Below are 23,074 nucleotides of genomic sequence, written 5' to 3' on the forward strand. Positions count from 1 at the left end.
ACTAGCCCTCACCCACTACCACTTCACCCTCAAAATGAAGCCACAGGCGTAGGGCCCTTGTAATCTTCCCTAGGGATTGGGACACCACTTGCTACGTCACTGCGTGGTTTACGTTCGGGTACGTAAGCGACTGCGTAGTTACGTTTGCACATACCTCACACCATATCAGGAAGCCCAGAGATAAAAGCTGTTTTAATTTCTGCTGTAGCGCTGTTAATATGCCACTTTATTAAGTTTTAATATTTTTTCAGGCGTAAAAGTAACCGTTAAGATCCCCAACCTGGGCTTAGTTTATCCAAATAACTAAGAAATTTGCTCCGATGTTTTCAGGGATGAGAACAGCCGCCGGCGATTTATGGTTCCGCGTTAAATCGACGCAGAGCCTACGGCGTAGGGTATGGCGTAGGTTACGCGGAGACGCGCACTGTACGGCGCGCGTCGCCGCGTAACCTACGCCGTAGGCTCCGCGTTGGTGTAACGCGGAACCATAAATCAGCCTTTATTTTGCAGAGATCTGAAAAAACAACACAACAACGAGGAAGCGAGTGATTATGTACATTCACTGAGTGAATATTATGATAGTAAAATATATATTTCTCGCTAGAAATGTAATCAAAACGCATTTTTATGCAGAAACTAACTCAAAATATTGATTTTATTCACTAAAAATGAGAAATGTCCGCCATGTTTTTTTGTTTGATTTAGTCTGCAATCTGCAATGATGACGTAAAGCATTCTGGGAAATTTCTCTAGCCCTCGGTCGGCGAGTCAGCATCTGAAATCCCTCGCTGTGAAGGGCTAGATTCATACTCCCTATCGTTATGTCCACTAGCTCTACATGCAAAGAGGAATTGGGACACCACTACCCTCACAGGAACACGCAAAATTTAGGGGTAGGGCTGAAAAGTAGGGCTAGGGGGGATTAGGACTGGCCCCAAGATAAACCACCTTGGGCCCCTGAGCAAGGCCTTAACCCCTACTTGCTCCATGGTGTGTGTCTCAGATGTAAGTCGTTTTGGATAAAAGCGTCCGCTAAATGACAGTAGTAGTAGAAACATCAAACATAGCTGCTCCCAACGTGAACGCTCCTGGTTTCTGACTAAACACCGTTCTATTGTGCAAACTAGACCAGCCGGGCTCCCCCAGCTCAGATGTTAGGTTGATTCTGCAGTGACGGAGTTAGTGACGGGTGTTCATGTCAGGCGTGCTCCCTCATCGCCCACAGCAGCCAGCTTCCTCCAGCAGGGACGGTCTTATTTGCATCAGCAGCTACGTCCGCGTTCTCTTTGTTCACTTGTGTTTAAAACCCAGCTGCTCCGGACGGACCTACATCCCCAGGTCCGGTTCCGAGGAAGCGGTTGTCTAGACCGGCGCGGTGAGCCGACCCACGCGGGACAGGATTTGTCCCGCAAAGCTGCCGTGTCGGTGTGTCTTCCTCGGTGGCTGTGGCCTGATGTGGCCTTTTGTTGTTTGCTGTGTGTTTGACAGCTTCTTTTCACCGCGGGGTCAGCTGAACTGTCTGACCTCCACCCAGCCCCCCCCCTGCACACACAGGTCAGAGGCCTGTCATTGGGTCAGTGTGTATGTACATGCACTCTGCAGCTCTGGCCGGCTGGAGCGAGCCGTCCTGGCTGCTGCTGGCGGCGGCGGGCCGAGGTATCACCGCTCGCTCGCTGCTTTTTCTGCAGATTTGCGCTAAACTGTCAAATTCTGAAACCCATTTTTATAAATTCCACCTTTCCTTCTCCCAGCCTCTTTATGTGGAGTTTGATTTTAACGTTTTGTCTAGGGCTGGGGATCGATTCAAATGTCAAGAATCGATTTGATTCCGATTCTTAAGATTAAGGATTGATGATCAAGATTTGATTCGATTCATTCCAATATTGATTTGGGTTAGTGTTATAAAAACAGTTTTTTCAGCTGTTACATGAATTATATGACTGTAGTTCTGCAACATATTAATACTAGTATTATATTGAGATTAAACAGCAAGTATTGCAGCTAATGATGCTGTAAGGACCAATCAGCTCCCAGAATGCTGATAGAACTGCTTTCAGAAACATCATGTGTCAGAATTACCAAACAGATCCAGGGCAGCAAAAGAGATGTATGAAGAATTTGGTTTTTAGCATTTTATTCAAATGTAACCCCAAGACAGTATATAAAGTAATGACATGTAGACAATTTATGCAATTATAACTGAAAACTTTAATGTTTTCATACCTTTACACATATTTAAAGGCAAAAACATGGCACAAGTTATTCTTGTGTCCAACAAAACATTCCTTTTTTGTGCATAAACAAATAATACCAAAAGTTGTAATGTAATGATGAAAAAAAAAATCGATCTTTAGACATATGAATTGATTTTTAGGAATTAATATGAGAATCGATTTAGAATCGTAAAATCGTTTTTTTTTGTTGTTTTTTTTCAACACAGGCCTAATTTTGTGTAAACGGCATGTTTCATGTTCTCAAAGCAAGGTACGCAGGAAGTACATGGTCTTTTAACCCGCCATCAAACCTGAGGACCTTTACCGAAGTGGTTGATTAATCATTGTTGCTTTGATTGAATATTTAAGACATTTATCAAGATGCCTGCTGGACCAGGGTGACACCGGATACATCCTGGAGATTATATTGTTATTGATATTATTTGACTTTAATGTCAACTGATAGGGGGAAATAATTAGAGGATGCAGTATATTCAAAGAGCTGTGATTGCTGCGCTCTGAAAGCTGCTGATGGGAAGTAAAGTAAACTCCTAAGAAGAGGGGCCAGTGTCGTAGATCTTATATCTAAACAAACGGTTGATGAGCCTGAAATAAACCCGGCGGCCCGGCTCCCTCACCGCGGCAGGCCGAAGACGGAGAGGACGGCAGGCGAGTGATTCAGCGTGCTTAAAAGAAAAGGGTGCTGCAGACGCTGGGCAGATATTGTTTTGACAATTGGATTAGTGTTGTAATAACATCAGACTGGTGCTGGTAATGCAGACTGCCAGCACACACTGTTCCCTCGTCTGGGAGGGATGGCGGAGCCTCCGTAGCCGCTGGAGCCGCTGGACTCCAGTGGATCCTGTGGGTCGGGCCTCCCCTCTCCCCTGCCTCGTCATTCCTCCCCACATTTCCGCAGTTCCCAACCCCTCCTCCGGGTTATTTCAGAGAGCAGCCCATTAGCTGCAGGAACTGCGCTCCTATTTAGCTCGAACTGTAAGATGTTGAGCGTGAGGTCTGAAAACAACCCCCGTCTGTGTATCCGAAGCAGCACTTGGTCTCCCAGTCAGGCCTCAGGTTGCCTGTTGCAGCAGCAGACACGCAGGGCCTGTAGGCCTGGGTTTCCCAGCATGCTGTTCTCTGTAATGGCCGCCCACGGCACTACCCCCCTCTGTAGCTGCTGTGGTGAGCACACTCCCAGACGTGAAACATCTTCCAAAAAGTTGTTCCAATCTTCTGGAGCATGTGCTGTACGGCTGCTGTGGCAACGTGGGGGGTGTTGGGGACACGGCTGCTGTGGCAACGGGGGGTGTTGGGGACACGGCTGCTGTGGCAACGGGGGTGTTGGGGACACGGCTGCTGTGGCAACGGGGGGTGTTGGGGACACGGCTGCTGTGGCAAGAGGGAATGTTGGGGACAAGGCTGCTGTGGTAATGTGGGGTGTTGGAGACACGGCTGCTGTGGGAACTGGGGGTGTTGGGGACACGGCAGCTGTGGCAAGAGGGAATGTTGGGGACACGGCTGCTGTGGCAAGAGGGAATGTTGGGGACACGGCTGCTGTGGCAAGAGGGAATGTTGGGGACACGGCTGCTGTGGCAACGGGGAAGTGTTGGGGACACGGCTGCTGTGGTAATGAGGGGTGTTGGAGACACGGCTGCTGTGGCAAGAGGGAAGTGTTGGGGACACGGCTGCTGTGGTAATGAGGGGTGTTGGAGACACGGCTGCTGTGGCAAGAGGGAATGTTGGGGACACGGCTGCTGTGGCAACGGGGAAGTGTTGGGGACACGGCTGCTGTGGCAACGGGGAAGTGTTGGGGACACGGCTGCTGTGGCAACGGGGAAGTGTTGGGGACACGGCTGCTGTGGCAACGGGGAAGTGTTGGGGACACGGCTGCTGTGGCAACGGGGAAGTGTTGGGGACACGGCTGCTGTGGCAACGGGGAAGTGTTGGGGACACGGCTGCTGTGGCAAGAGGGAATGTTGGGGACACGGCTGCTGTGGTAATGAGGGGTGTTGGAGACACGGCTGCTGTGGGAACTGGGAGTGTTGGGGACACGGCAGCTGTGGCAAGAGGGAATGTTGGGGACACGGCTGCTGTGGCAACGGGGAAGTGTTGGGGACACGGCTGCTGTGGTAATGAGGGGTGTTGGAGACACGGCAGCTGTGGCAAGAGGGAATGTTGGGGACACGGCTGCTGTGGCAACGGGGAAGTGTCGGGGACACGGCTGCTGTGGCAACGGGGAAGTGTTGGGGACACGGCTGCTGTGGTAAAGAGGGGTGTTGGGGACACGCCTGCTGTGGCAACGGGGGGGTGTTGGGGACACGGCTGCTGGTTATGGTCTGGATTCACAAATTCTGAATTCTGATGCTTTAAATTGATCTTGGTACCAATGTGAAGTCACTCTCTTTTCCTGTGATCCTCCACTTTTCTTTAGAGACTCTTCTAAAGGGTTTTGGTTCATTGTTTTCTTGTTCCTCTTCTCTTCTCGTGCGAAGCACGTTGCCTCAGAGAGGAACAAGCAGAACTACAGCCATTCTCCTCATGAAGCATTTCCCGGAGGTTGTTGTTTGATAGCTCGGGACGTTACGCTGCTACAGATGGACATTTGTGCTCTGGCCGGACAGCTCGGCGGCGCAGGTGGCCGTGCTCGCCCACACCGTGCGGACGCAGCAGTGTAGGGGGCAGCAGACGGAAGGAGAGGCCAGATGTGTCGGGGGTCATGGTGCTTTTCCAGACTCGTGGAACAGATCGTCTCCCTCGTGACTCCCGCGGTGTTCAGTGTCTGCCTTCTCCACGGTGCCATCACGGCGTCACCAGGAGGGCGTTAGAGCTTCCTTCGTGCGTCCCCGGTCTCAGAAGCTTTGGTGATTCCTCCGTATTCGGTGAGACACGTTTGAGCCGTCTGCTATTAAAAACCGTTGACTGGTTTCCGTCTCGGATGGAAACTGAATGTGTCTGTTCAGTTGTTCTCTAAGGTGGTTTCTGGTCTGTTGTGATGTGAGAAGTTTCAGTGCGGCGGTGAGACGTCGGTTGCACCAGGTGGCTCACTCCTCAGCTCCTGGGCCCGTCCCTCCCCTTGCTGTGGTTGGTGCTAGCTGGCCTGGTTCCTGTGCTCGTGGTTGTTGTGGTGCAGCTCAGGCAGGTTTGGGTGGGTTAGTGTTTCATCTGAGGCTTGTCTCTAACCAACCCTAGTGCAGGTAAATAAGCCAGGGAGGATTACTCAGACCCAGGACTGACACGGGAGGGCTTGGCTGAACTTTGGTTGCGCTCCTGTTCTCGTGTTGCTACGTTTATTTTAGTTATTGGTAGAAATATGTTTCCTCTCTGACTGAATTGTATCCTCTGCTCTTCTTTTGTGTCTTTTCCACCTCCAATTCCTGCTTTTCTTGCCTTTCTATTCTATTTTATTTTATGTTGACCTATTTTATTTTATACTTATTCTACTTTTTTTAGTGAGAGTTTTGAAGGAAAACACCACACCGTGCTGCTTTAATTTCGTTGTATGGCTCGTACAATGACAATAAAAGTCTGAAGTATTTTCCAAAACTTTCCATGTGAATTCTGGATTATTCACTTTGAAAATGACAAGTTGTGTCATCATTTTTCTGGAGCTGGACATGCACGCCGAGACTCCAACCCCGAGCATGCACAGACACAGTCGCTGTATCCAGCAGTAAGCTGTGTGTGAGTCAGAGGTCAGGCTGGGTACCAGGACCAGACAAGGTCAAAGCCTCTGCGCAGGACGCACGCAACAAAGGAGTCTCAGACGGGAGGCAGGCCAGATAAAGGAGGGAGAAAAAAGGGGAATCAATGAAGAATGAGAGGAGCGAGTGGGGAAAGATTGTGGGTGTTAGAAGAATGTACAACAATTGATGAAAGGTGGGGAAGGTCGAGCGCAGACAAGAGGAGACTTGTGCGGGAGAGTAGGGAGGACGGACGAATGGGGTTCAAGGAAAGATGGATGGAGAACTGGATGTACAGTCCCAGACCAAGAGAGGGAGGGGAGGGGGGGGCGATACAATGAACAAGAGAGGAGATACAGACGGGACTATGAAGCACTGATCATTGTCTCTCCCACTAATGCCCTGATCTGGTAGGTCATCCCAGCGCGGCGCTGCACATGGGCGCGTGGCCGTGCGAGTCTCCGCGTACGTCACACAAACACCAGTCATTCACTAGCCCACAAAGAAACCACTGTACGCCAGGGGCAGACACGCACACTCCCGTCTTCAGCCTTCACACGCACATCTGTGCTCTGCAGAAACCGCACATGCACCAACCTCGCTGCTGTGCGCCTGCCCTGTGCCTCCCCCTGCTGGTGCACACGTGTTACTGCGCCGCGGCCCGTCCAGCCTCTGACGTCAGGGAGAAACTAAAAACTTCAGTTTAGGACACTTATCAACTTTTTTCACTATTTTTTGAAGACAAAATAGGTAGTAAGGCAAGGCAAGTTTATTTGTATAGCACAATTCAACACAAGGTAATTCAAAGTGCTTTACATCAACATTAAAAGTGGCAAGACTCGATTAAACAGTAGTTAACAAATAAAATGAAATAAGGTACATCTCATTCTTATAATGGCAAGAATTACGTTTCTATACGGTCAAAACGTACAAAGACCGGGTCAAATACAGTATTACAAAAGTAATCTGTAACAATTCAAATGGTGAATTAAACCAATTTTTACAAGTATATGCCACAATGCCTGTTTCCAGGTCTTATTTCCCACAACTGACAAGAATTAAGTTTCTATACGGTGAAAACGTACAAAGACCCGGTCAATGGCAAGTAGTATTATAGTATTCAATATGTAAGTGGCCGGCGGAGCGAGGTACGATTGATTTGTATAGTGTATATATTGATTTGTATAGTATTTCATATACTCTGTCATTTTGTATTGCCTGCTAATATGCAGTTGTTGTTTATAGTGTGTGCCTGTTGTAGGCTTATTTGCCTGTGTCATTTTGTGTCACAGTTTTCACGGTGCTCGACGTTGTTGGTGCCATGCACAAATCTTCAATAAACTACACTGGAAACATTCCAAGCCTGTTCCTTCAAAATCTTGGGTTGCTACACAATATTTGAACGGTTCATCCAAGTTGTTGTAAGGAAAGAATGTATATTGTTCAAATGTTGACTGATGTACAATATCATTCACCCGAGAGGTGAAGTTTAGGTCTGTTTCTGGGAAGACTGCTTGAGGCGTTATCACGCACAAACCAGGACACCGGGGGGGAGAAGAACCTCATTATTAAGACCTCTGGGAATCAGAACGTTGAACACGTCCTCGGTAAAAATGACAACAACCAGCAGCGTTTATTTAGTCTGAGCTCATGTTGTCCGACTTTGAGCTGCTGTAGCAGCCCAATTTCCCCTCTGGGGATCAATAAAGGACTATCTTATCTTATCTTTATATCACAGAGAGAAAATGAAATAAATACGAAAAGTAGTGAGTTTCAGTTGCATCAATAACTGATACTAAAAAGTAATAACTGAATGAATATAATCTTTGATAATAACAGTTTTAAGTATTTAATTGACAAATGTTCAGCAAACACCATCTCATTAGATCTGGGGGGTTTTCAAGGTTGAAAACAAAAAAGTTCTGCTCGTTACACCTGGAGCTTTTTCTCCAGGCCAGATTATCAACGTTTGTTTATTTGTTTTGTTTGTTTTTTTGTTTGTTTGTTTTTTTATTTGGATCCCCATTAGCTACAGCAAAACTGCAGCTATTCTTCCTGGGGTCCCACACACAATACACAGTACATTACAACAACAAAATAAAAGCAAACCTAAAGAGGTGGCATATGAAAAAGAGAAACAGAAAATAAAGAAAAAATAAAGTAATTCCGTATAATATATATAAATATTAACAATACATATTAATACATTTTCTAACATCAACAAATTCAAACAATGTATAGTTATCATAGTTTACACCAATAACCATTTTTAATAAAAAAATAATTTATAATTAATTAATTTTTATATATATATATATATATATATATATATATATATATATATATATACCAATATACTATCTACATTATTTATTTATTCAATAATAATTAAAGAGATGTTTCTTTACTAACAATTTGAATTGTTTTATGTTAATAGTTTAAAGAGTTTGGGAAGTGGGTTCCATGCAGACATAGCTCTGTACATCACCGTTCTTGTACCATAGTTTGTCTTTATTTTTGTTCCGATGATTGCAGGTGAACGGCAGAGACCCCCCCCCCAAACCCCAACCCTGACCCGCGCTGCTTCACTGGTCTGAAACTGAACCCAGCATAAATGTTTGATGCTAATCCCTCTCTTGTTTTGTGTGTTTGTGCAGCTGAACTGGAGTTTGTTCAGATCGTCATCATCATCGTGGTGATGACAGTGATGGTGGTGGTGATCATCTGCCTGCTCAACCACTACAAGCTCTCCACCTGGTCCTTCATCACGAGGCAGAGCCAGGCCCGCCGGCACGACCATGCGCTGCAGCAGGTCAGCATACCGCATCTCTGTGTCAACTAGGGCTCAAACCATTCCTCCAGTAATTCAATTACAAAAAATGATCGAAGAATTTTCTCTGCCTCGAGGAATTGTTTAATTTTTCCAGCTCAAAGCAGGTATTTCGCCCGGACTACGTTTAATCCGGGCACAACGCGCTGGCGTCACGTAAAGGAATAAGAAAGAGGGGGCAGATACGTTTTGGTTTTTGTAACATGCCGCGCTCAGGCAGTCTGCAACGGCCCAGACGGGAGACACATGTAGTTCAGTGCTTAACTTTTATTTAAATTTTTTTATTTTCACGCTATATTCTTCTGGTCCGTTCTATGTTCCCCCTCTAACCCGGTACATACATAGGTTCCTCTAAACATCTGTTCTGTTACAGTTATAACTAAAAGAAAACGTGCTCCAGTACAGCAGGTCTCATCATTTTATTTTGAACACTGCCAAAACTCTAACTTAAAACTTAACTAGAACTTAAAATTTGCTTGACACAAATGAAAGTTCAATTGAAACACGTTGAAAAAACACCTAACCTTTTAAGTTATGTCTGATATCAGGTGTAATGGCATTTTTAGGTTAGAAATAAGAAAACTTCTTGGTAAGATCCTTAGTTTTTTTGAGTGAAGGCAGTGAATTTGGTCGACTGGTGTAAGTTCAGGGTTTTTAAATGAACAGCCATGAACCTACTGGATTATATAATTTAGTCTTAGTGATGTCAATTAACATCTAACATCTTATGTATATTTATAATTGCTCTTTAACTAAACAAAAATAGGTTTTATCCGATTACTCGATGGAACTTTCAGTAGAATACTCGATTACTAAAATATTCGATAGCTGCAGCGCTAGTGTGAACCGCACTTTTCTTTTCTGTCCGTGTCCGTTCTGCTGACATCACAGTTCTCAGTGATGGTGGATTCAATTCAATTCAATTTTATTTATATAGCGTGTACTACAACAGTAGTTGTCTCTAGAATCTTTCCAGAGACCCAGAACATAAACCACCGAGCAATTATTACATAAACAATGGCAGGTAAAAACTCCCCTAGTGGGAGAAAAACCTTTAACCAAACAGTGGCAAGAAAAACTCCCCATTAGGAGGAAAGAAACCTGGACCAGGAACTGGATCATAAGGAGAAACCTGGACCAGGACCTGCCATCTTGAAACTTTGTTTGGAAAACAAGCCCAGCGTGGAATATAAGCGTCATGGAGACAGACGGGCGAGGGAACGAGCAGAAAGAAAGACCAGAATTAATTTAAAGAGGAATGAGTATAAACATGATTTCAGAATTATTCTATTCCGATTTAAAATCAGAATAAACCAGCCACTTACTTCGGAATTAAGTTTAATTCGGAATGGCCCTTTTTATTCGGAATTAGGTGTTTACATGGAATTTTTACTCATTTTAAATCAGATTTAATTTTAATTCTGTATTAAAGAGGAAGTACCCATGTAAACGCACTGAAGGGCTAACTGGTGCACTGCAGGGATGATTATATAAACAGATGTAGACAGCAGACACTGAGGTGGTCAGGGGGGGAGGCTGCAGGCCAGGATGTCAGCAGCATCTAGCAGACATCTACACAGACAGGTGGAAGCAGCTCAGAGGGGGGACTGCAGGTCAGCACGCAGCTCCTGAAGCTCCGGCCTGCAAACATGCACAAGAGAAAAGGGCGGGGGGGGCAGACCAGCACAACAAACTACAAGAACGACGGACAACAATGGTGGCTATGAGATACTTACAATAAATAAAAAATGGAAGAGGAGAAGAGAGAAAGGGTGAGAGGCACCGCCCAGTGGATCATGTTGGTCCCCCCTGCAGCATAGGCCTATAGCAGCATATCTACCACCAAGCTATGTTTGAGACTAAAGCCTGAATTAAGGTTCTGCGTTAAACCAAAGCAGAGCCTACGCCGTCGTGAACCCTTCGGACTTCTCCGTCACTCCATTTCTCCGCGGTGCAGTACCCCCCAGAGCACTAGTTTATACTTTGTTTAGCTTCCGGTTTTTCCGGTCAGAGTGAATCAAAGAGATAAGGACAACTATTGTGCAAAAAACCAAAACAACCCCAAAAAAATGTAAAATCACACACACAAAGAAAAGAGCGCTGAAAGTTCACTACTGCTTCACGAACCGGAACCGGAAATGTGTTGCTAACAAGCAAACCAATCACAGCCCTCTTGGTCTGCGTTGGGTCTGCGTCGCCTCGACGCGTAGTTAAATTTTTTTGGGAGGTGCAGGTCAGGCTACGGTATAGACTACGGAGAGACTCATACGTAGCCGCGTACCCTACGGCGTAGGTTTAACGCAGAACCATAATTTAGCTTTAACTATTCTAGTCTTGTTCTATAGCTGCAGCTATGACTTCGTTTACATGCATCAATAACCCTTTTAAAACCCGAATATTGGCAATAACCCGGTTTTGCACGGCCATGTAAACACCAATAACCCCTTTGAATAACCCAAATTCCGGTTTTTAAAAACCCGAATATGACCCCTGGGTTACACCTTTCATAACCTGAATATTTGGTCATGTATAGCTTAACGGAACATCCCCATCAAAAGGAACATGAATTTGTTTTCTGCACATGTTCTTTTCGCAAGGAATCCTGGTCTTTTGAGTCCAGGAAGTTCTTATAAACACGGAGAAACACAAGACCAGGAGGAGACTAATCACTTCATAAATGTAATGAAGGATATGAACATTTCTGCATTTGTAGACGGTAGAAAGATATCAGATTTACAAAAAGGGGAGTGAAAAGTTGCAAAGCAGCATTTGTTTTGAATTTGGATACAGGAAGAAGAAGCGGAAATGACGGGAATTGTGTCATGATGTTCTCCGTGCGTCGCTGGTTTGATCCAGATATCCCGAATGATTAATTACCATGTAAACGGAATATTCCGTATGTTTCAGTAACCGGAATATTAGCAATAACCCTGATATTGACTGCATGTAAACGTAGTCTATGACTACTGACTGTAACACACTAGAGTTGGACTCCGTCCTTCCATCCGTCCTCACTCAGAGTCCCTGCGTCGCCGTTGTGACAGTGATTTTCTGTGTTTAGGAAACAGGGCAAACATAACTCCCTAGCATGTCCCCGGTAAAGCTCTGGCGAGCTCAACGGGTCCTTTCATCCCGGCTGGAGCTCCTGTCCCAGTTTCCGAGGCAGCAGCTCTCGCTGCAGCCTGGGAGGGGAACCTGCTGACTCGGTTCCTGCAGAGCCCGCCCCCGTCAGCCTCCATGTTTAATTCACCACGGTGCTGTCTAGACAGCAGCAGCAGCTCTGTCCCCGTGCTGACACGTCTCCACCCCGGGACACCCCCACCCCCCCGTGTCTGCACCCCTGGAGTAGACTCAGGTACTGAAGATGATGAATCCATTGATATCATGAGCGTGGAGGCCAGCGCCTGAAAATGATTTGTCAGCGTGATTGTCCTGTTACACGTTCCCTCCTTGCAGCTTGTCATTTCTCATCTCCTCTTTTTTCCGTTCCCTCTGTCGATCTGTGCTCAGTAGCACGCTATCAAAGTGGAATTATGCACAGAGAAGCAGACACAAAGCAGAGGACAAACATGGCTGCAGCACGCCATCAAAGCTGCACAGCACAGACGGAGGAACGGCCAGGGGCTTTTACCCAGGGATGGGGATCCAGTCAAATGTCAAGAATCCATTGACTCCAATTCTTAAGATTCACAATCAATTATCTGGATTTGATCCGATTCGATTCCGATATTGATTAGGGTTAGTGTTATTAAAACTGTTTTTTCAGCTGTTGCATGAATTATATGACTGTAGTTCTGCAACATATTAATACTAGTATTATATTGAGATTCAACAGCAAGTATTGGCAGCTAATGATGCTGTAAGGACCAATCAGCTCCCAGAATGCTGATAGAACTGCTTTCAGAAAATATCTTGTGGTAGAATTACCAAACAGATCCAGGGAGGAAACAGAGACGGATGAAATCGGTTTTATTTTTTTAACACATTCCGTTTTAATTTTTTCCATGTAACCCCAAAACAGTATATAAAGTAATGCAATATACACAATTTATCCAATTATAACTGAAAACAATGTTTTCATACCTTAAAAGATATTTAAAGCCAAAAACATTGTGTCCAACAAAACATTCCTTTTTTGGGAATAATGAAACGACAACAAAAAAAAAATACCAAAAATTGTAATGTAATGATGAAAAAAAAAAATCGATCTCTAGACATATGAATCGATTTTTAGGAATTAATATAAGAATCGATTTAGAATCAGAAAATCGTTGTTTTTTTGTTTTTTTTCCTCCCCCAACACAGGCCTACTTTTACCCAAGAAAGGATTCATGACGGAGCAGATTTAGGATTTTCATCTCAACGCTGCCGTTTAATCCCCATTTTTTTCTCATTTGTTTACTGTAATGTTTATTTTGTTACCTAAATGATCCCCTCCAAACCTCTGAACCGGCCAGAAGCAGGACGACCAGTAGTGATGACAGAAATTATTCTGTATTAGTATTAGACAGGTAGCAAAAATGGATAAAACTCAACTTTAAAACCGTATTAATGTGCTATAAAATAAGGCAACACTTAAATCACACTCCAGGAAAAGACGGAAACTCTTTACCAATGTACATGTTCTACATGTTTCCAAACCAAAATGCTGCTATAAGAAAGTTAGTCAGCCATTATATTCAGACTATCTAATTTAACCATGATAAACTATAAAGCTAGTTTCAAAATAAATTAAGAAAACGCAGTATTTAGCAAGGAAGTCAGTTTTAGTTAGTTGGTTTATTCTGAAATTCTGAGTGTGTAAAATGGAATATTTCTTGATGTTTGGTTCTGGCTGGTTTCAACAATTTAAGGGTTGAATTCCATCTCAGACCATTTCTGTTTAGATTTAGTCATGTTTTAATTGTAAGGATTGTATTGTATTGTTTTTTGTGTGCAATGTTGGACCCCAGGAAGAATAGTCTTCACTGCAGTGAGGACTAATGGGGATCCGTAATAAATAAATAAATAAATCATCCTAAAACTGGCTTTAACGGCAGAGCTGCTGTTAGTTTGTAGTCAGAAAGCTGACTGACTCAGGGTTGCAGCAGCACGCTTAAAACCTCCATCTTCCTCTGCTCTGTGTCGTTTGTCTCGGCTGTTTAGGACGGGTGTCTGTGGCCTTCGGACAGCGGCTCTCGACAAGGAGCCTCGGAGGTAAGACCGCTTCATTTTATAAACTTTCAGTTCATTTTATGGGGTGGAAAATGCAAAAACAGTCAGTTGGAACCTGTTTCCTTCAGAGTTGTGCACAAGCGTGATCCAGACGTGTTGTAATCAGCAGTAAGGAGGCGCGGCGGAGCTGAATTCAGCTCAGTTTGAACATTTCCAGTCGGGCTGAGCTGAGCGGAGCCGCAGTGATGCTGCAATCATGTCATCTTTGTCGCTGATATCTGCAAGACATCAGGATTACATTTACCCTGCAGGTCTTCTTGGGCCCGTTCTGATGTATCGCCTACAGGAGGGTTACGTCCCTCACTACCACGTTTTCAGACATCTGACATGTGGAAGATTCAATCTGTCCTCTTAAGGCACTTTTCCACTAGCACCTACTCGGCTCAACTCGGCCTGGTTTCTTTTCCATAACAATTCAGCACTTGGAGCAGAAGTAGGAGGTTGGAGTGAAGAAGACAACAACACTAAAGATGTAGAACCTGGAGGAGATGATAGATGTGCTGCTGGGTCTGTGGCTTGTGTTGGATATCAAGTTAAAAAATGAGATTGAAAGAAGCTTCAAGCAGCGACGCTTTTTAATTTTTAGTTTGTCTCTGCTGCTGAAAAGTCAGCTGGAGCCGTGAGCAGCTATGAAGTTCCTTATCATATATAATGGCAGCAAAAGTCTGTTTCATGATCCAACTCTGAGGTGCAGATGTTCATAAACCTGGTGCTGAGGAGAGCATTAAAAAGGGATCTAGACGGGCGATAAGGAACGACCAGATCTACCAGGAGCTCTGTCACTTCATAGCTGCTCACGGCTCCAGCTGACTTTTCAGCAGCGCAGAGACAAACAAACAAAAAAAAAAAAAAAACATTTCCACTTGAAGCTTCTCTCACTCTCATTTTTTAACTTGGTTTCGAACACAAGCCACAGATCCAGCAGCACATCTATCATCTCCTCCAGGTTCTACATCTTTAGTGTTGTTGTCTTCTTTGTTTAGACTCAATCAAATACGTCACAGCAGCTTCAACCCAACCTCCTACTTCTGATCTGGGTATTGAAAAGAAACGAGGGCAAGTTGAGTGGAGTCGGGCTGAGTAGGTACTAGTGGAAAAGTGCCAATGTTGTCCTGTGTTAGGATGCTGCTCAGACTGCTCCAGAGGTCCCCCCTCCGCCCTCCCCTCCAGCCCCCCTCCGTCCCACAGCCACAACCATCATGGAAGATACTTACTGAAACATGTCATTTCCTCTCAGGGATTATTAAAGTACAATTGAATTAAATTGAATTGAATGACAAAGACTGATGAGGCATTACAGAGCATAAAAATCTCAGTTTAAAAATGCTCATTTCAGTTTTGTAGCAATTCAAATAGAAAAAAAGCCTCATCCACCGGCCGTTTGACCCCCGGACCTGCAGCCAGGCCTCGCCTGCATCCACCAGGTTAAGGGAGGTGTTTCACTGATGCTGGGTTGTGGGTCTGGTGCAGCCCCGTCGCTGCCCTCTGATGCACCGCAATCATTTCTAACATTTCTAAAACGATATCATATGTGGGAAACACCTGCAGATGTTATAACTGAAGCTGGATTCACAATTTGGTGTTAGGAGTCCTGTAAAAATAAAGCTGAGTCTGTAAAGATCAAGAAGGGACGAGACCCTAAACAAAGTGGCTCTGGTTTATCTTTTGTTTAATGTTCTGCTTTAGTTGTGCTATTCTAAAAGACATCTGTGTCTCCTCTCAGCTCGCCGTTTGTCTCCTTTGTTGCCTCGTTTATTAGTAGCTCCCCTCGTGTAATTGTTCTTTGGTTACAGGAATGCAGTCAGGGCCTGACATTTGCATTTCAGTTGCTTGTAAATATTTGATCACCCAGGAATGGGAGCTGGTGTGTGTTGCTCTGGTTCTGGCTGGCGCTGCGCTCCAAATACAATCTAAATGAAGCTCTCTGCAAACAAATGTCTGCATGCTAAATAAGACTGCTGACGGGTCCTGCTCTCTCATCAGACCGAGTAGACTGCAAGTCATGCAGAAGTTTAATTCCTCTTGAATTCCTCTTTAATTCAGAATTAAAATTAAACCTGATTTTAATTCTGAAGTAAGTGTCTGGTTTATTCCGATCTTAAATCCGAATAGAATAATTCTGCGATCATGTATACACTCATTCTACTTTAAATTAATTCTGGTCTTTCTTTCTGCTCGTTCCCTCGTCCGTCTGTCTCCATGACGCTTATATTCCGCGCTGGGCTTGTTTTCCAAACAAAGTTTCAAGATGCAGCACGCAGTAAACGCTGGTCAAGAGCAGAGACCATTTATTTAATAAATAGCTTGGAGGACCTGGAAATAATTAAAAGAACAGATGGAAACAGGAAACATTAAAATACTGAGCTTTTCAAAGTTGCAGCGGCTAAAGCCTGACCTATGGTTCTGCGTCAAATCGACGCCGTGCCGTCATGAACCCTTCGGAGTTCTCCAACACTCCATTTCTCCGCGGTGCAGTACCCCCCGTGACCGCTAATTTGTGATCTTTTCCTGAATGGTTTATCCGACTTTTCCGGTCACAGTGAATCAAAGAGATAAGGACAACTATTGTGCAAAAAACCGAAACAAAAAAAAATCACACATACACGAAGAAAAGAGCGCTGCAAGTTCACGATTGCTTCAAACTGGAAATGTGTTGCTACCAAGCGAACCAATAGCAGCCCTCTCGGTCTGCGTGTGGTCTGCGTCGCCTCGACGCGTAGTTACAATTTTTGGGAGGTGCACCTCCCAAAAATTGTAGGCACAGCGTTGTTTTGACGCAGAACCATAACTAACCATAAATAACTCAGCCTTTAGTTTGTTTTTCTTCCGGTAGACGTAACTTCCGGCTCGCCCCCGTATCCAATCAGAACCTTCCCAACCCCTAGACTTTAAGAGGAATTGGATAAATCAAACTTGTTTTCCATGTAAACCTTAAAGGGGACCTATTATGGCATCTAATCTCTATTTTAAACAGGCCTTGAATGTCTTAAAAACAAGCTTTTGATTGTTTTTGCTGAATAAATTAGAAATTCAGCCTCTGATCCATGTCTTTATCTTCCCATTCTCTAACCTCATTATCTATGCAGGATTCTGAGTGGGCGGGGCTATGATAATGAGGCTCTGTGCTGATTGGCTGCCTGAATGACGTGATACACCGCTACGGAAAAATAGAGGAAGCTCCGGCCGGCGGAGTTAGTTGTGGCCATCGGAGGCCAACCTATGTAAATCGCATTTTCGTTACGTAACGACGGGAGCAGAATCTTATTGGCTCGTAGATCCAAATCACACTGGACGGCTCATCCAGGCGGCTGTACAGACACTGCAGAATTTGGTTGCTTTCCTCCTTCTCTGAGTTGGCAGGCTGAGGGGAGACCACTTTATAAATGTTAAAGCAAGAGAAAACCTGTTTTTCGTAATAGGTCTCCTTTAATTTGGAATTACATGTAAACCCGAAGGAAAATAGTTTAATTCGGAATTTAAAAAATCACCATGTAACCGTGGCCATGGTAGGGGAAAAGAGCAGCATTGAGATATTTATCCAGTCAAGTCTGAGCATCCCTGAATGAAAGATGCTGCTCAGAGTTCTCTGGCTGCATGGAAACCAGCACTTGACATGTCCTGCCAGTCAAGTCTCACGTGGGAACAAACCCAGAGGAGGAAGAGAGAAGGAGAGATGAGGTGTCAGACGAAGAGGATGAGGGAAGGTAAAGGCAATGTCAGCGTTGGAGCGAATGGCAGAAAGAGGAAAAGGCCACGCAGAGACGAACACAGAGGGAGACGCAGCCAGGGAGAGTGGGTGGCTAATAGATGGTGTGTGTGTGTGTGTGTGTGTGTGTGTGTGTGTGTGTGTGTGTGTGTGTGTGTGTGTGTGTGTGTGTGTGTGTGTGTGTGTGTGTGTGTGTGTGTGTGTGTGTGTGTGTGTGTGTGTGTGTGTGGCAGGCTGGATGGTTTTTAGTGCGTCATTAATCAGCAACACCTCCCCTGACACCGTCTAGACAGCCGTCTGAGAGCTGCCCTGTTCTGCGGCGCTCTGCTCCCTCTATCAGCTGCACACCTTTCTCCTCTTTCTGTCTGTCTCCCCTCTCTCTTCCTCTCCCTCTTTGTTCCTCTCTGCATCCAGCCTTCTCTCACTCTCAGCTCGTTTTATCTCCCTGGCTCCTCATTTTTCTCCTCTCTCTTCTCTGCTCTCCTTCCTTTTATCTCAGTAGCCTTTCTTTTTAGATTATTTTTATTTTCATTCCTTCTCTCCTTTAGTCTGTCTCTCCATTTCAATTTCCCCCAATCCTTTCCTTTCCTTTTTCCAAGTCTGTTGTCCTCCTCACCCAGACTGTTTGATTATTAGCGCCACAGTCATTAATTGAAATGGGCTCCTCTGATAATGACTCTCCACGGCAGAACAGTGAAAGTGTTGAACTGCAGAGAAATGTGAGCGTGGATGAAGCAGAATAGTGGTACTGGTGAGTTATGAGGGGGGGAAGATGTCTGACACAAGCCTGTGTTTAGTATTGTTCTATTTTATCCCGAGTTTTTTCTTCCTTTGCTATAATTACACGGAAGTGTCCACAGGAAATGATTAATAATGCAGCGGTGCGCCGTTGCTGCAACCGCAACATTGTTTGAATTGGTGTCAGTCGCACTGCATCAATGTCAGTTTTATTTATATAGCGTCTATTACAACACACAGATTGTCTCTAGGTGCCTTCTAAAGACCCAGAACATGACCCCCGAGCAAATATTAAAGAAACAATGGCAGGTAAAAACTCCACCAGAGGGAGAAAGTCCTAAGACTCCCCTTTTTAAGAGGGAAGAAACCTTGAGCAGGACCTGGATCACTAATTCTGGCGTCTCCAACTTTAGCATAGCTTTAACTATGACTATTGGTTCTAACACACTATAGTTTAATTATAAGATTTACTAAACAGAAAGGTTTTAAGTTTGGTTTTAAAGGTGGAGGTGGTGTCAGCCTCCTTAACCCAGATTGGAAGTTGGTTCTATAGTAACGGTTCCTGATAGCAGAACGCCCGCCCTCCAAATCTACATTTAGATACTCTAGGAACTACTCTACTCTAGGAGTAAACCTGCACTCCGAGAACGGAGAGCTCTGCCAGGAACATAAGGCACTATCAGGTCTTGAAAATAGCTAAGCCGTTTTGGTCTTTATACGCAAGTAATACAATTTTGAGTTGGATTCTGAATTTTACGGGTAACCAATGGAGCGACGCTAACACTGGAGAGACGTGGTCTCTCCTGCTGATTCCTGTCAGCACTCGGGCTGTATAGATGATGGATGGAGTTAGGATTGGGTCTTATAGACATGTGGATGGTTTAGCTTTATTGACGATCGATGTCAGCTCAGGGAGGTCTACAGGAGTCAGGACCCGAGGAAGTTTCTGAAGCTGTAGAAACACCCACAGCTATTGCTTGGTGGCAATGGTTGATTTGTTCTCTCATTTTGATTATTTTATTGCTAAACCCACTTTGTCCCCCTCCTTGGCTTTTGAATTTGACTGTGTGAAAAGCAACTGCTGTGTGGTTTACTATGATTTTAATCTTTGTCATGGTTTTTATGAACCTTGGTAGACTTACAGATCAGACTCTTGGAACAGCACATGGTCTGAGAAAACTCAAGTGTTTTGTCTCTTACCTGGTCCGCTAGGTAGTTTATCGCTCCTCCACTTGTGTTTTACCAAACTTAGGGTGCTTTCACACCGGTCCCGTTTGGAGCAGTTGTTCCGAAACAGGGAGCGTTTCCCCCTAAAGATCGGTTCGTTTGGTATATGTGAACACAGCAATCGCGCTCGGATGCGGAACAAAACAACCGAGCAGAGATCTCCTAGGAGAGGTGGTCTCGACTCGCTTACATTCCAGACCTGGAGCGGTTCGTTTGCAGTGAGAACATAATCCACACAGAAACACACAGAAACAAACTAGCCACACTCACTTACGATGCTCCATAGTTGTTGTTTTTCCCGGGGTACGGAAGAGGAAACTCCTTCCGCTTTCATTTCTGACCAATAAGAGAACAGTTGGTTCATGGCATTTGTTATCAGCTTTGAACCGCTACAGACGGTTGCCTTGTGAACACAAACGCCACAAACGAAACATGCAACAACTGTATCGATTTAGCCCCTGAATCGGAACAAAACAAACGGGCCACAGGTCTGAAAGCATCCTAATATGCAAAGTGCAGTGTTGCATGAAAATGTTGAAGAAGTCAACAAGATGGTTATTACCTGCTGACCCCTAACCAAACTCTCATTTCTGTCCCATCTCCCCCTCCCTTGTTGCTCTGCCTCTCGCAGGTCCTCTACGCTCCCCAGGCCAGGGATCGCTTCACCGCTCCGTCTTTCATGCAACGGGACCGTTTCAGCCGCTTCCAGCCCACCTACCCCTACATGCAGCACCAGATCGACCTGCCGCCGACCATATCGCTGTCCGACGGCGAGGAGCCGCCGCCGTACCAGGGGCCGTGCACCCTGCAACTGCGCGACCCCGAGCAGCAGATGGAGCTCAACCGCGAATCAGTGCGGGCGCCGCCCAACCGGACCATCTACGACAGTGACTTGATCGACATGGGCGGGGGCAACGGCCTGGGAGGGGTGGGGGGCGGAGGGGGCGGCATGGGAGGGGGAGGCCCCCGGCCCCCCAGCAGTAACTCGGGTATCAGCGCGGCAAACTCCAGCAGCCACGGACGGATGGAGGGCCCCCCCCCGGCGTACAGCGAGGTGATGGGCCACTACCCCGGCTCGGCGTTCTTTCTACACCAGCACAGCAATAACCAGAGAGTGGGCCGGCCGGGGGGGCCGGGGAGCAGGACGATCCAGCAGCAGAGCCAATCAGAAAGCACAATACCTGCCAAGGCTAAAGAAGGCCAACCAGAGGACCTGGTCTGAGGACAGGTGGGGTGGCCCACCCCGGACTTGAAACCGTCTCTCTCCTCCACCTCCACCTGGAAGCGTTGGCCTCTGTGTTGCTCTGTCGCTCTCTGGCTCTCTCGTGTCCTCTCTCCACACTCTCATGCACAAAGAAATCTCCGCTCGAGCTACAACAAAGCAAGAAAAGAGAGAAATGAAGAGATGTTTCATTTCAGTTTCTCTCAGACGGCCGGCGTTGCTGAGGCGGGGTGTATGCACCGCGTGGAGAGACCTTTCCCTCTTCATTTCCAAACAAAGACACTGCTCGCACGGACTGAAAACATGTTCTCTTTCTTTAGTCCCCCCCCCCCGGAGAAGTGAGGAGGACTGTTTTCTTCTTTTTGTCTTTTTTTGTTGTCGTCGTTTTCTCACTTTAATTTTTTTTTTGGTTTTATTTTCTCGGACCGGGATCTGTGCACAAAGCGAGGACTGAGGATCCGGAACATGCAGAGAACACAACTAAACCAGACTCACAAAACCCAAATCTTAGTGCCAAGGTTCACGAGGAGCAAAACAAGCGGAGGACATGTTGGAACATTCACAACACAAAAAAGAAGAGTTAACTAAAAGTTGCACTATCTTGTTGTAAAAGAGAAGAGGGAATTGATGTTATGTGATTTTTTTTTTTTTTTTTTTTAGTTGTTGAGGTTTTTAGTTGTTTTTGGTGGGGGTTGGTCGTTTTCAAGGATGAACTGATTCACTGACTGAACTCTGGCTCTGAAATTGTTTAAACAGTTGGGAGCAAAAACAAAAACTAACAAATATAAGCTTCTGTCCTTCCTTTTTCTGAAAGTGCAAGAAATCCTCGTACCCAGCCTACGACATCTCCGTTTGCTAACGCCACAGGCACAGTGAAACTTAGTAAGAGAATAACTGCTTCATGTCTGTGTTCACTCGGGCTTGTTTTTGCGGGAGAATCCACCTTGTGACCAACCTCGTTCCACCTCCTCTGGTCTTTCATTGCAGAGCTTTCACTAATCCGTCATTTCTGAGATCCCTTTTGAAATTGCAGGATTTGACATAATGCATTCATGTTTTGAACGAATCTAATTGGACGTCGCGTAAAATTACGACTGCTTCCCCCAGCTAAACATACAAGTGTCCTTCTAGCGGCCCCGGTCAGAGGAGATTCTTCTCTTTCCCACTTCATCGCAGCCTCTGAGCACCTGGCTCTTCCTCTTTCGTGTTTCCTGGATCTGCCCCGCTTCTTCCGCTCACCCCAGCCTGCACATCCTGCCAAACATCCACACCCTTCTCAAACTCCTGCTGCCATAACAACACAACACGGGCTTAGCGGTCCAAAATTCACATTGATAAAGCCACACAGTGCAAAAATTCAAAATCTTAACAAGAATATTTGTCTTTTTTCTAGTAAAAATGTCTCATTTTTAGTCAAAAACTATCTCATTACACTTAAAACAAGATTCATCACTGGAAAAAACAACAATTTTCACCTGTTTCAAGTAGATTTTCACTTAAAATAAGTAGAAAAATCTGCCAGTGGAACAAGGTTTTTTTTGCTTGTAATAAGAAGATAAATCTTGTCCCACTGGCAGATTTTTCTACTTATTTCAAGTGAAAATGTACTTGAAACAGGTGAAAATGATCAAATAAGTTATTTTTCTGGTAATTAAGTTTTAAGTGTAATGAGACATTTTAACTAGAAATAAGACAAATATTCCTGGTAAGATTTTGAGTTTTTGCAGTGTAAAAAAAAAACCCACGCTAAGATTCCATGATAAGCTGTTCAACAACACAGGACTGTGGTTGGAGTCCAAGGGCTATCGGAGGGTCCTTTTTGTAGAAGAAACAGAAAATCTAGCCTTTTTCTCTGCTTATCGTTGCCTTGACCTCTGTTGTTGCGATTCCCCCCCCGTCCCCCAACACATACCACGTCCCCCCTGCTCATGCCTGCCCTGCAACCCTGTCCGTGGTAAACACTGGTATTTATCCCTCCATCCTTCAGTGTGCACAAAACATGCACACGCACAGTCCACCAAGCCCTTTAAGGTGAAGCGGAGAGCTTGTTGGTGCTGGTACTGGTGCTGCACTGCAAAAACTCAAAATCTTACCCAGAATATTTGTCTTATTTCTAGTTAAAATGTCTAATTTTTAGTCCAAAAAAACTATTACCAGAAAAATAACTTATTTGACAATTTTCACCTGTTTCAAGTAAATTTTCACTTGAAATAAGTAGAAAAAAATCTGCCAGTGGGACAA

At 45.1% G+C, this 23,074-nt stretch overlaps 1 protein-coding gene across 1 annotated transcript in view; it reads left to right on the forward strand.

The window, feature by feature from the left end:
• The window catches only part of ldlrad4b (low density lipoprotein receptor class A domain containing 4b), a 58,548-nt gene extending 37,083 nt beyond the window's left edge, over positions 1-21,465 (forward strand). The window contains exons 2-4 of the mRNA XM_061718196.1: positions 8,554-8,708; positions 13,872-13,922; positions 20,243-21,465. Coding sequence (XP_061574180.1) covers positions 8,554-8,708; positions 13,872-13,922; positions 20,243-20,833 — 797 coding nt within the window. The 3' untranslated portion in view covers positions 20,834-21,465. The remainder of the gene's footprint in view (positions 1-8,553; positions 8,709-13,871; positions 13,923-20,242) is intronic.
• Positions 21,466-23,074: the final 1,609 nt, after the last annotated feature.

Source organism: Cololabis saira, chromosome 3 (assembly GCF_033807715.1).
Source record: "Cololabis saira isolate AMF1-May2022 chromosome 3, fColSai1.1, whole genome shotgun sequence".
NCBI classification, from domain to species: Eukaryota; Metazoa; Chordata; class Actinopteri; order Beloniformes; family Belonidae; genus Cololabis; species Cololabis saira.